At 39.3% G+C, this 14,585-nt stretch overlaps 1 protein-coding gene across 2 annotated transcripts; it reads right to left on the bottom strand.

Moving 5' to 3' along the window:
- Positions 1 to 3,150: 3,150 nt before the first annotated feature.
- On the bottom strand, positions 3,151 to 7,431 carry elf3 (E74-like factor 3 (ets domain transcription factor, epithelial-specific)). Of its 2 annotated transcripts, none has more exons than XM_023291099.3 (9): positions 7,271 to 7,431; positions 7,031 to 7,191; positions 6,081 to 6,314; positions 5,713 to 5,820; positions 5,488 to 5,634; positions 5,302 to 5,388; positions 5,087 to 5,206; positions 4,663 to 4,858; positions 3,151 to 4,106 (listed from the first exon to the last, which is right to left on the bottom strand). In XM_023291099.3, the coding sequence occupies exons 2-9, from the start codon at positions 7,182 to 7,184 to the stop codon at positions 3,995 to 3,997; spliced, it is 1,158 nt and encodes a 385-aa protein (XP_023146867.1). In that variant the 5' UTR covers positions 7,185 to 7,191; positions 7,271 to 7,431; the 3' UTR covers positions 3,151 to 3,994. The 2 variants fall into 2 exon arrangements, with proteins under 2 accessions (XP_023146867.1, XP_023146868.1); XM_023291100.3 differs by having other exon boundaries at positions 5,488 to 5,631.
- Positions 7,432 to 14,585: the final 7,154 nt, after the last annotated feature.

Raw genomic sequence — 14,585 nt, 5'->3', positions numbered from 1 at the left:
TGTTTTTCTTGCCATTGTCTCCTTAGGGCTGCTCTGGGGGTTCAGGCATATGGGTTCTGTAAAGCATCTTGAGACAGTCTGACCTGTAATTGGCACTATATAGATAAAATTGAATTGAACTGAATTGAATATTTGCTAAAATTTACTGCCGGGGGATTCCCAGGATGCGCTGGGCTCTTCTCTCTGAATGCTGTTATATATATCACCATTACATGTCATTAACTCTGTGTGTCCCCCAAAATACTGTGTCCTGTGCTTGTTCTGTCCATGGATGTCTCTGGATCTGGAGCAACATGTTTCTGATCTGCAGCCGCTGGCTTCATCACTTGCTGTCCGTCTGTCCTTCTATCTCCATCCCACTCATCCCCACTCTCAACCAATTGGTCAAGGCAGCAGGCCGCCTTCCCTGAGCCTATCTGTTTTTTTTTCTCCCTTACCTATTCTAGAGTTTTTTTCATTCCTTCCCACCGTCACTCATAGGGAATGGAAAAGGCATCTTTGGATTAATCGGTTTTTCTGTCCCCTGTTTATAATTCATAAGGTCTGTACCTTACTATGCTAAACACTATGAGATGACATATGTTGTGAATCTGCACTATATAAATAAATTTGAATTCAATTGAATTGTTGGCATTTTGGTAATAATTCAGAATAAAATTGAGTGGTCTATGAATAGTAAATTGTCTAAATGTATCTTTTTCTAAATGCATGTTTAAATCGTATGTATATGTGTAGTTTCATGCAACATATTAGCTGGATGACTGTGTGGTACACAAAGCAAAAGTGTAAGAGGTTAGTTTAATGATTAACTGTGGGAAGGGCACATTGACTATCTGTCTGTTTATCCAGTGACAACATGCTAAAAATCCACCCCTCCCTTTCCTGTATTTTTTCTGGCACTGATCATGAGGTTTCCAGTAAGCTATGTGTGTTGCACACACATTTTGGCTAGTGGCCAAATGCACCTGCTAGACAGGTATGTCGACCTAGTGTGTCTGTGTGTGCGTGCGTGTCGTATTGTTAGTGACTTGTCAGGAAGAAAACTGGTCTAACTCTACTGTTCAGACAGGGTTAAATCAGGCTTGTTGCAACTGACAATCATCATAGTGACAATAAATCATATATCACAAAGAGAATGTTTCAGTGAACTAAATACTAAAATGCTGCTGGTGCACCACAACTTGGAACTGAGCCAAGCCTTTACTGCCCACACCTGTAGCTGTTTTCAATGCTGTTAGGCAAACTGACAATAGAATATTGTAATTTTGCTTGCTGTTTGCTCAGTCTTACAATTCTACATGCATAAAATTGTTGCATTTTATTTTTGGCTAAGAAACAGGTGCCTATGACTGTTATTAGTCAAGAATAAAACTAGATCTGACATTGAAAAACAACAAACAGATTGAAACAAGGTCACGAGGGACTGAGTGGATACTACATTTAGCTAATCTTTAATTAGGAATTGCTAAAAGAAACAACTCACCCTTGTTATAACTTGTTTGACCTCGTGGTAAAAGAAGGAAAATCCCCACTGACCTAATGGCTTTATGAGTAAATGTGCTTGCATAATTTGGATATTCTATTTATTAACATATGTACTGTCAAAAAATGTAAAGTCTGCAAGTAGATTGAAACTGCCCCTTTTCTATGAAAACTGATACATTATGGCTGTGTACTGATGTATCTCAAAAAAGTAGAATATTGGGAAAAATTTTCTTATTTTCCATCAGTTATTTAGGAATGTGAAAATTCCATATATTCGTGACTTACTACAGTAAGTAATCGGTAAAATTTTAGAAGCAACTTTAGATTTGATAACAACAAAAAATGTAAAAAAAAAAAAAAAAAAAAGAAAACAAAAAACCCAGATTTTAAATTGTAGAATAGTTCTTTAACACCATGTATCTCTCAGTCTAGTTCAGTATATGTCACCATGGTCATGGAGAAGACAGCTGACTCGAAGGTTGTCCAGAAGACGATCATTGACACCCTGCACAAGGAGCCACAGAACGTCATTTCTGAAAAGGCTGCAGCCTGCTGTGTCCAAGCATATTCATTTAAAATCGCCTGAAATGGAAAAGTGTGGTAGGAAAAGGTATGCAAACAAGAGGCATGATCCACAGCCTGTAGAGGACTGTCAAGAAAAGTTGATTCAAGAACTTGATGGTTTCACAAGCAATGGACTGAGACTGATGTCATTGTATTAAGAGACAGATCAAGCCACTCTTGAACCAAACACATCAAGCTGGGCTGAGGATAAAAAGAAGTGGACTGTTGCTCAGTGGTCCAAAGTCCTCCTTTCACATGAAAGTCAATTTTGCATGTGATTTGGAAATCTAAATCCTACAGCATGGAGGAAAAGTGGAGAGGTGTAGAATCCACAGTGTTTGAAGTCCAGTGTAAAGTTTTCACAGTCTGTGATGATTTGGGTTGTCGTACCATCCACTACTGTTGGTCCACTGTCAAGTCCAAAGTCAGCACTGTTAGTGCTCAGTTTAGCTGCAGTTGAAAACAACACGTTTGTATTGACATGCCTTCTCAGTTTTGTCTCTGTGGTTGTGACCTGTCCATGAAATTCCCCGTCTTTGCCCTAAGTCAGCTGAGATAGGCTCTGGCCCCTCTATGACTTTCTACAAGATAAAGCATTGTATAATAAATAGATGGATAGATGAATATTCTAAATCCTCTGAGTCAATAGCACTGATGGTGACTGTAAGTGGGACTACTATTTTAATTGCTGACTACTCCTGGTAACATAACTCAAACAGAAGATACCAAAACTATATTCTGAAGATGGCCTATATCATGTTTCTGCTCTCAAAAGAGAAACATTTTTGCAACAACTGACAAAGGCGAGTAGAAGTGAAACTAGTCCTAAGGAACAGATTTTGTCTCTGTCGTAGTCCTAGATTTTTATGACTTGGCATTCATAGGTATCAGTATGATTTAGTTACCATGTTTATCACTTGCACTTTGATTAGTTTTTCTTTTCCATGTTTTTAGTGCTGATAGACTGTGAAGCTTACACTAAAAGCACTTTTGCATTTTTTTGTTTGTATTTGAACAGTTGGTCATATAACTTGTATACTATGTGTGCTACACAGTGTGTGCTACTATATGCTGACAAGATCAGACCACACATGTAAAAACTCAGTGGCAAAACAGGAAGTGCAAGATTTATTTCTATTTTAAAAAGCTGTAGAAACAATATGTCTCTTATTAAAAGAGTGAGATTCTCTCCACATACCATATATTTAGGACAAAGATTGATGGATAAAAAAGTAGATTAATCACATTCAAACAATCATGCTGGCAGCATACAACTGATTTCTGACTGATTCATTAAAAACTTTTTTACAGGAAAACAGATATCACATCATTTCACTAAGTTGCTCATCAACTACATGACGTAAACACACTTTATAATAAGTAATACTAATAGACATGTACTGCACATCATTATTGTGTTAATGTAAGTTCACATCTCCTACATTTCTATGTTCTATCTCTTTACACTGTGTACTCCACACTTGGTCCTAGATTCAGACCCACAGTTAGTTTTACACATGCCCTACCTTAGTCTTGTTTCCAACAATACAAAACAAAGCCACAGTAACAGATGAGGATGAGTCCTGCTTTAGTAAAGATTGGGAGTGATATTTGTACAACTGTAAATAGGTTGCTGTTGCTACGAGTGCTTGCAGAAGCTAACGATCATCTAAAATGATGTACACTAAAGTATTGCGCACATAGATTCTGTAGCGACAATCAAAAACACATGTAAAATATTAATATTGGTTCATAAAACCTACTAGAGCCAAAAACACTGGCTTACATTTTCTGCAACATCTCCCTTCTTAGAGGAAGTACATGTCTTAAACGTTTCAGACAGTAAGGGTTTCTTTTTTTTGGACAGTGCATATGGGTATTTGTAGTTCCTGCTCAACCACTCTGACAGGCTTTCTGCTTCCCTGCTCAGTTGATGAGTGATGCCTCATATGCCCATGCCAAGTTCCTCAGTCTTCCAGCCACTGGAGTTCTTCCCGAATTTGTATACAAGCCTCCTGCCGTCGACACGCTCCAGGATCTCCCTTTTATAGTAATACCTGCAGGTGGAGAAAGATCAGTCAGGAATGTTTAACACCCAGCCTGAAGAGTCCGCTTTACCAAAGTCTGCATTTAACTGATTCAAAGCACTTGTTTGTGAATGTCAAAAGTGGCTACCAGTCTCCTTTATAATATTAATTTATTGGTGCAAGGAAAGGATTAAAGGAGCACTTCACCAATTTTACATGTCATGGACTTTTGTGGCCCTAGATGAGCTTTGTGAACTGAACCAGTAGAGACAACTCTGATAATATCACACTGATTTAAACAGATCAAATTTAGAGAAAGCCTGTATTACAAATTTACAAACTTGTGGTGATCATGGCCCCTTACCAACAAGGTAAAGTTGCATTGTCTGTTATAGCTGCGTTTGTTGAAACATGTGGAACACATGTCTCTTTTTATGTTTTAGGGCTTGCCACAATGCCAGTGTCTTAAACTTCCAAACCACATCTCAATAATAACTAGCAAATTAGGTTCAGGCAGACACAGATGAACATTACTGAAATAGCTGCAATTCCAAAATCCTCTTCATTAGCTGCTTCATGAATTTACCTCATGGCACGGCTCAGTTTTTCATATGTCATGCTGCTGTTTTTCTTCTTCTGTCCCCACATCTGAGCCACAGCCTCCGACTTGAGGAACTTAAAAATACCCTCGCGGCGGTCCTCCCACTTCATCAAGCCCTGGTTCCTCTCTGGGTGGATCAGAATGTCCCTGATAAACTCCCACAGGTGAGTGCCACGAGGTGCTGCAGACAGTGGTGCAAAAGAATCTAAATATGTTTTTGCATATGCAAGGACGTATTAGCATGAGCATATAAAGTAAACCAAAATGGATTTGTGGCCTGACATTAATGCAAAACAATGCAAAGGAGAATCTATAAAACAACTCAGCACTGTTCAGGTGCAGCTGGCTATTGTACAGTATTTTGCGTGATGAATAACGCAGGATGATGATTCTTCAAACATTGCCTCACCATGTTTATTTTTCTTTGGGTTGTCACACATACTGCTGCCGTGCTCTCGGCTGACTTTAGGAGGACGCCCCCGTGGTCGCTTCAATCGAGATTCGTCTTTTTCTGTTTTGATGTGCGCTTCTATCAACACAACAGGTAATTATTGGACATTTATTTAAACTCATTGACACCGCTGGGACTGGAACAACAAATACTGAGTTGCTTTGCGTACTCACTTGAGATCAGAGGGTAGGAGAACTCAGGTTCTGATTCACTGCTTCCAGATTCTGGAGAACCAATGCTTGCAAAGCCAAACATGCCACCTGAACACATGCAAGATATGTTTCAGATATACCAAATTCTAGAAACTGAGAGGCAAACAACTTGAGCAAGGTTTGTAAAGATGAGAATGAAATATTCACTGTTTGAGGAGGAGCTGTACTCGCTGTCAGACTGATTATCAGACAGGTACTCAGTGTCTCCCAGAGGTGTCATGGGTTCCATGGTCAGACTGGTCAGATCATAATCATTCTGGCAGTCAAACTCTCTCTTGTTGATCACTTCTTCTGCTGTAGGTAGTAGGTAACATCATTAGCTTATTGTTTTCCACAAATGTGTCAGGATGTAACATCTCTTTACAATATTACCTTGGCCAATACGAATGGTGCTGAGTAAAGGGAAGCTTAGGTTGTCCAGGAAGTTGTCAAGGAGCTGACAGGTCTCGTTTAGCTCTGGTCCTGACAAGTTTTGCAGCTCTGGGAAGAAAAGACAAAAGGAGATGGAAAAAGAGAATGTCTTATCCTTAAAATATTTAATTTATTTATTTCATTATTTTAATTTAACCCAACTGCTCTACATGCTTTAAACTTCCCCATGGGACAAATTAAGTTTTGTTTTGAATTGAATAAACATTTTCATCCAGAAGAGAGCAGAACTCAAAAAAGTTGAACGACATCTGGATATGTTTCAGCTGTGAGATTCCATAAATCAATCATACATAACTGATGCAGCTTACCATATTTGGTCTTGTATTCCTGCAGACTCAGGTGGAGGTGTGGGCCAAGCTGCAGGCCAAAGACCTCAGTCATCTGGTCCTGGCTCATCTGGCAGAGGGTCAGGCCATCCATGACACAGTAGTCCAGACTCAAGATGCTAGCATCAAACTTGGTGCTCTCTACATGGTCACTGATCCACTCTAGAACATGATCTGCTGTCCAACAGTGAGGGTTGATCTGCCTGTACCACTGACCTGCAAAGTGACAACCAGGAATTACTTGATATTCTTCAGAGAATGGATGGTGTGTATAGGTTATGATTCATCTGTACTCTAGTTGTATAAGTCAGCATTAGCTTGGGCAGCTATAAACAGCAGTGCATCACAGACATGGTATATTTTCATATAAAACCTTCATCTTATGTACATCTCATTAAGGTAAAATGGTTTACTGTGATCTATAACAAACCACACAAACAACATGTCAGCACTTGCCTCCTAAGTTTACTGCAACACGTCTACCTATTGAGCTATCTGTGGTGTGGACTGATACTAGCCTGAATAATCACCTTGTCAGGATTTTGTCTCTATGGTCAGACAAAAGAAGCCAATGAAACAGTTTCGACTATGAGTTTGCAGCATTCTTCTGTTTGATGGTTGTACCAAGTTACACATTGGCAGCCTGGTAAATAATTAAGCTGGCAGTGGATAAATGAGGTCAAAGTAAAGTTGAGCGGGCTATTGGTCCAACTGGCTGAGGTCTGATATAAAGGATCATGTTTACTGTGAGATTAGTCTTCAGCTGAAACTACCAGGTAACTTAGACTGGTCGATAATGGTTAACAGAGGCTCCAGGGGACCTTGGGCTAAACATATTTAATTTATTTGGGCACACACAGATCACACACACACAGGATTTTAAAGCAGTGACAAAGCAAAAGTTTCACACCAGCAGAGGAGGTTGCACTCACCACTTATGACAGAGTTGGATGCTGCGTTGTTGAACTGGAGGGTGTTGATGCTGGGCAGCACATTAAGCTGTTGTGGCAGGACATCAGGCAAGCCAGTCTGATACATGGTAAGGTTGGCATGAGTCAGGATACTGCTGAGGCACGGTGATGACATTTAGACGCTGAGAAAAATAGAATGTACTTATTTAAACACAGTACAAAAACAAGCAAATGGAAAAGTGCTGCTTTTAATGTGTTTACCTGATTACAGCACACGTCACAATATGATGAGAAAGTATGATGCTCCAGAACAATCCACGGTGAAGCTGTTTAATTTTCACAGTGCTCTCCTCTGACTATTCTCTATGTAATCTCTGTCTCTGAGGAAAAGATACACCTGCTGTATTTATCCACCTATGAAGTTTTATACCTCTGTAAAGGAGTGAGGGATGGACTCAGGTGATTCAGGGGAATTCCACCTGAAAGTGGCCACACCTCCTTCTCTGCTTTCCTTAGAACTCGATCAACAAAACAAGCCTGTCCTGCTTTTTGTGCTAAGCCCTTTTCTATCTCTTTCACACCATCAGTTAGAGTTAAATTATATTCTCATTAACATTAACATGGTTACCATTTATAGGTTTGCTTTACACTCAAGTTTAGATTGCAGTGCAATAATGTGCTGGATGATTTTACTACAAATTTTACTACATATACCTAAACTATTTTGTCAAACATGCCTTCTAGTTTTTTTTTTTATCTCAATAATTGCTGATATTGTAGTTGTATTTCTAGAGTTTGTAGTTTCTAAAACAATACATGTAGCAGTGTATACTCAAAATAAAATACCTGTTTTTCTTCTTCTACTCTGTTCTATTAGTCTCAAACAAGTGCTCTTATTTTCACAAAGTATTGTCTAACACCAAGTAAAACAAAGTAAGAATTTCCATGTACAATGCAATTGTTTTTGATCTGACTTGGCTTTATCATAGTTCCATGACGCAGACACCTTTCACTCCTACAAAAACGGGGTGTGGAGAGTATAGTTGACACCGGTTTGCAGATGGTCACAATTTCTAAAAATAGATGCACACAGTTTGCATACCTGGCGAATGGCTGACTGTGTGCACTGGTTGTCTTATCAGTTTTAACAGACCTTACCAAGAGTGATAAAAGAACTTTATCAAGCTTCTTTGTATTCCACTGTGCTTAGTTACTTCCTGATATGTATAACGCATACAGCCAGTCAGAAAGGCTCATATTTACAAGCTTATACGTCAACATATATTCAAGACAGATCAAAAGAAAATACATTCACATAGTCTAACATGGTTGATAGCAAAGCACATCTCCATCTGCATGTGCTAAAAAAAAAACTCAAAACTGACCCTTTGTGTTTGCTGAATGATGTCAGTCTGTGTATTTAGTATCCTGTGACTTGCACCTCTTCTAACTTACTTTATCCCTGATTTCAGTCTCTGTGCCACATTCGATTGGAATGACTGAGATATACCATACCAGCTCATAATCTACCAGTGCAATATGCTGCTTAGATAACAGCCACTGCCTTTGGCTCAATTTAGGTTACCCACAGTGCACAAGATGACTATGTTTATATGCAGGTTTCCTCTTTTTCCATGCGAACAAACAAGGAGGGCAGAAAAAGCATCCATACGTCCATTATCTATACAATACTTAATCCTTATTTAGGTAGCAGGGGGATGGATTCTATCCCAGCTGACTTAGTGTAAAGGCAGGGGACACCTGGACAGGTCACCAGTCTATCACAGGGCTACACAGAGAGACAGTCACACTCACATTCACACCTACAGGCAATTTAGAATCACTAATTGATCTCAGCATGTTTTTGGACTGTGGGAGGAAGTCAGAGTACCTAGAGAAAGCCCACGCATGCACAGGGAGAACATGCAAACTGCATGCAGAAAGATCCCAGGAAGGCCAGGACGTGAACCGGGTAACTTCTAACTGCAAGACAACAGTGTTAACCACCGCAGCTGCAAAAAAAACAACCCCACACAGCATTAAATTTAAAAAAATGAACACCAAGTTCTCTGGGTTGAGACACTTTTGTAATAAAAAATGTGTAATGCAATAAGTCTCCTCATCCTTATCACTAGTCCTGAGGGAAATCTGAAAAACACCAGCATATATGTATTTTTTTTTTACTTCGGTCTAATTAAATTTCTAATTAGATTGTATATAAAAGCCTTATAACAATGAGTCAGTTGAGGGTAATGCTTACAAACTCATTCTGAGCTGTATTCAAATGTGATGCAATAGAAATTGCGACATCTGTTTCAGTAATAGTAGTATTAGGAAGCCTCTTCTTTATGTGTTTAGAACACATAGAGCTGGGTCCTGGTACAGGAACCTCCAGCAGGAATGAACTCTCTTTACACTTTTTTGTACTGATTGTTTACATCCTCAGCACTTTGCTGAGATAAACCTAAGGGGAAGCAACCTGAAGAGGGAATGTTGATACTAATTGTATCCTTACAATGAAACACACCTTATATTACAGTGCAAACTGTGCTCAAGGAGTTTGTTCACTTGTCATGTTACACAATGTGACCTTCAGGTTTTCTGTACTGGAAACTAAGAATGAGCCTTGATGTGGGTTTCTGCTGATATCTGCTGAATAATGATCAACTACCAACATTTGTCTTAAACCGTCTGCTGCTGCTACCGTAGAAAATACACTGATGTAATGTTAGTGAAATCATTCAGGCAGTCAACGCTTACAGCCGCAAGATTTTGAAGCTCAGAGTTTGTGGAAATTAGTTAGCAGAGCATTACTAAGGTCCCACACTGATGCTCTTTTACAGAGTCACACAACTTTATTACAATACTGACATATTTGTCTGTGAAACATTCAGCGGTAGAATAAATACGTTAAGGCATGCAATCCATCACAGTGTCACAGGGTTTATTTAAATTCCCAATAGTCACTGGTTTTTAAACTCCTCTGAAGCTTTTTGAAAGTTTTCACAATAAAAACAAATGCAGATAACATACATACAGCAAAGACAACTACTACAGCAAACAACATAAAGGACAACAAGGGAGCTGTATCCTCTACATCTAAAGAAAAAAGTTTTGTGAATTGTGTTTGTTAAAATAAATTTGTTCCACGGTTGCAGTAGCAAGCATTTCTTTACTGAAGTGCGATGATTATAGGGGCTTCAACTATAGGTCAACAAGCCTTTTAACTTATTTTGCATGTGAGAACCACAAGTTTGCTTTTATCATTGTCATACAGAATCTATGGCAAGATGTGTTTTTGTTGAGAGTCTGCCTAAAATAAGACCCAGGTAACAGCTAACTGGCGACTAAACTGCATCAACAATCTAGATTATCAATGTGTGGAACCATTAGGCACTGCTATTAGAAGGGAATTTACATAACTCAAAATCTATCTTCCACCTGGATCTGCTGTCTTACAATCAAGGTCAAATATCATGAGCTGTTACTCAGAGGAAGATGAACCACTAAAAATGGGCAGATGGTGATGTGGGCACACATTTTTTTCTATAATCACATTTAGCGTTAGCCTTTGGAATGTGTTTTAGCCAGCAATGACCAGTGAACCTTCATGTGTTTTTTTTTTTTTTTTTTCCCCAGATTTCACAACATTGTTCACACCCAGTTTCCCCAGCAGGCTGGAGGAATGCAGCCCTGCAGGTTTTCTGCTTCCTGAAAACTCACCAGCTTTCTTGGCCTGGGGACTAAGACCCAAATAATTTCATCACTTGTAATTCATGCTGTGTTTTTCTCCACCCTCCATTACTTTTCTACACCTGGGCTATTGCTAAAGGCTGGGGATTTCCACAGATACTGTTTGTGTGCATTGAAAAAACTGAACGAGTGACACTGATGAACAGTGTTGTATTAAATATATAAATCAATACAAAGGTGTGTCTGTGTGTTTCTGAGCAAAAGAAGGAAATATCAAAACTCAAATATTTCTACTGATGTAAAATTCAGAGTGAGATGTCATCAATATGGCACAAAATAGAGGGAAACAGAACATAAACTGTATAAAGCAAAAACCCTCAAAAAGGATTAGTGAGGAAAAATTAAGCTTCTACTCAACCTAAAGACCAACTTTTAATCAACTTTGAGTCACATCTGAGCTCTTTCGAAGACAATTTACTGCCCAAAAAACATACTGTAACCAAGTGGCTAATTACTCTAATTACACCCCCTCCTCCACCCCCTCACTCCCCAATTAGGTGCTCTAAGCAAAGTGCCCAGTGCTGAGGATGTGAACAATCAGTACAAAAAAAAGTGGAAAGAGAGTGTATTCCACGCTCTATCCAGTGTAAATTCAGCTTTTCACCCTGGAAACAAGTCCACAAGTTGTTGTTTATATGCTGGAAGATACATTCCGAGCATAATAAGCACTCAACAACATGGCTGAGCATTTCCATCTTGAAAGTGCAATATATCAAAGACAGTCTCAAAACCCCAGATTCATACATGACAAACCTAAGAAACCGATCCTGTCAGCTTGCAGGGTGGGGCTTTCTTATCATTATACTTCCTCAGAATGAATTTCCAGTTTGCACACGTATGACTGCGTTGCTCCAGCATTAAAACTTGCCATTGAGTAGCTTTGTGTTTTAACAGAATTATAGGAGTTTATGTGATCAGGCTGGAGCAAACAGGGAGAGGTGTGTAGCAATCTGTATATTGTAGAGGAGAAAACAGTGCTGAGTTATATCTAAGCCATCTGAGGACAAGGAGAGATGGTTTTCTTGAAAAAAGCAGCATTTAAGTATGTAGCTTTGTTAGGCTAGTAGCAGAGCACAACAGTAAACTCAGGAAACATACACCATGTCAGAGCAGAAGACTCACAGGTTTTTGACATTTTCTGACAATTATGGCCAAAACATACTATTTCCAACTGTTTTACAACTTCTTAAAAAAAATTATGGATATCATTGCACAACCAAAATCAGTCACAAATATATAGCAAATGTGCTTTTTTTTCACTTTTTTGAACCTTTATGACAACTTTGCAACCTAAGATCATGAAGTGCTGGGTCTCAGGTTCATAGCTACTGGTTCCTTGGATGGTTGGACGTTTCATTCCGTCTGCAGTGTGTATACCTACCAAAAATAGCTTGAGAAAAGACAAACCAGGAACAAGAAATGGTGTTGGGGAGGCAAGTCGGATCTGGGATCTGTTACCACAGGGCACTTTCAGAGGCCATACCTGGCAGGTCAGAGCATGTAAAGGACCAGCAACATATTAAACAGGTCTGACCAAAATGCTGCCCATCAGTGTACACACCATGGCAAGAAAATGGATTTGAAACCTTTGAAATCACCTGTGACCTGTTTCAGAAAACACTTCCAACAAACTCTGAGTTTAAACCTGAAATGTGGAGTGACTAATTCTGAGGTTTTGATTTCAGAACAAGTGAAAAGAATTAGTTTAATCAAACATGGGTTAAAATAACCTCGAGTAAAGCATATGCATGAGAAGATAAAAGGTCCTCATCAATGGAACACAGATAATAAGAGTCACTATGGCAACGCGATTTAAAAAAAGCCAGATCATCCTGTTTCGCCCCAGTGGGGTTAGAAATCACACCAGGAAACCCTAAAACATGTCAAATTAACTGATTAGTGCTTGAGGTTTCACAGCTTCATAAATAAATAAATTATTGCTTTGACTGATAGCTTCTGTGGAATTCTCCTCTAACGTGCAGTGTGTGGATCTGTGACTCAGGAACTCAAACCTGCACAAGATTCTGCAGGAAAAATGCTCAGAGTTTCTAGTGTTACACAGAACACTCACATTCTCTCTCCCTCATGCATGCAGACACACACACACACACACACGCACACACACACACACACACACACACACACACACACACACACACACAAAAGAAAAAATAAAACAAACACGGTGCAACAAAGAGGATATCATATGAACATTAAAGGGCTGAAAATACATCCAAGCTGCGTCATATAGTCTCTCCTCTGACGATTTCTCCAGAAAAAGGAAATACCATTTCTGACACTTTATTCAGTCTGCAAGCTTCAGCTAAGGAGGAGGAAACACAGAGATTTAATCAAAGACGACCTGCCAGTGAAAAGGTTAGCGTCTTGGAGTATGTTGCTGTATTAAATGACCCCAGAATTAAGCTGAACTTGCTTTGTAAAAGTAAAAAACCCCGAGTCAACTAAATCCACTTTCTGCAACACATGCCTCACAGACGGTAAAGCACTACTTGACTCTAGTGATAGTGTATTATATCATATATTATGTATGCATTCACTTTAACTGAAGCCTGTACAATTTATGAAATCAAACATGTCATTACTGCGTTGTTAAGCTTTGGGTCAATTTACGTCACTCTAGCTGTTGGATATGCTGTCACTACACTGATAGCTGACTGAGACGTACTGACATCAGAAAGTGAGCTCCAGAACAACATTTGGGATGTATGCCTATCAGTGTCATTTGTCTATGTAGTATATAATGGTTTTCAAAACAACTGTCCTTTCTGATAAAGTGGTGTTTTTGTGCACTCTAGTGGCACAACACTGTTACTAGGTGGACTAGGTTTAAGGTGTGCATGTACACTATATTGACCTCCCTCCAAATAATTGAACTAACATGTTCCAATCACTTCTATAGTCACAGGTTTAAAAAAAATCAAGCACCTATGCATGTAGACTGCTTATACAAACATTTATGAAAAAATGAGTTGCTCTCCGGAGATCAGTGAATTCAAGTGTGGTGCTGGGACAGGTTGCCACCAGTGCAATAAGTTCGTTTGTGAAATTTCCTCAATACTATATGTTCTGTGTTCAACTGTTAGTGGTATTATAACAAAGTGGAAGCACCTGGAAACAACAGCAAATGGTAGACCACGTAAAATCACAGAGCGGGTCAGCGGATGCTGAGGCACACAGAGCACAGAAATCACCACCGTTCTGCAGCTACAGACCTCAAACTTTGTGTGGCCTTCACATGAGCTCATGAACAGCAGATGGAGAGTTTCATGGAATGGGCTTCAATGGCTGAGCAGCTGCATCCAAGCCTTACATCACTGTTACGACCTAGGAGTCAGCTAGGTGCAACAAAAAGAATCAGATGTCATTGGTTAGGGTAAAGTAATTTTAATGCTTAATGACAAAATTAACATGAAAGAATTGTGATAATACAAAGAAAACAGGGCTGGTGGATGCTGCTAAAATAAAGAACCAAACGGAGGCTAACAGACTTAAACAAGCTGAAGAAAAACATTACAACTAACTCCTTAGCCAAACTTAAACACAATAGCACCCATAACCACAAAAAGAAACTAACACAAGAAGTGCTTCACAGCACATGTTAACACACAGGACAAGAAGTAACTCTACACTAAGTTGAACAGCTGCCAACAGAAGTTACAACACACACGTACATGTAATGTCTTCAGTAAGTCAGCTGCTGCTAACTGGAGCCGATAAGTTGACAGCAACTAATTGAAGTTGCAATAGACACAAACACACAGACACAAGAGGCAACAGGGTCACAGACCCCGGTTTGAACATA

The sequence above is a fragment of the Amphiprion ocellaris genome, chromosome 5 (assembly GCF_022539595.1).
Source record: "Amphiprion ocellaris isolate individual 3 ecotype Okinawa chromosome 5, ASM2253959v1, whole genome shotgun sequence".
NCBI classification, from domain to species: domain Eukaryota; kingdom Metazoa; phylum Chordata; class Actinopteri; family Pomacentridae; genus Amphiprion; species Amphiprion ocellaris.
This window is presented reverse-complemented; position numbering and strand designations above follow the sequence as displayed.

What these genes read in the sequence shown, in the direction of transcription:
- elf3 (XM_023291099.3), bottom strand. Translation starts at nt 7,184, where the DNA reads ATGTCATCACCGTGCCTCAGCAGTATCCTGACTCATGCCAACCTTACC. An exon ending in CACCATTCGTATTGGCCAAG is followed by an intron (nt 5,635 to 5,712) that starts GTAATATTGTAA and finishes TACTACCTACAG; the next exon opens with CAGAAGAAGTGATCAACAAG. An exon ending in CCCAAAGAAAAATAAACATG is followed by an intron (nt 4,859 to 5,086) that starts GTGAGGCAATGT and finishes CACTGTCTGCAG; the next exon opens with CACCTCGTGGCACTCACCTG.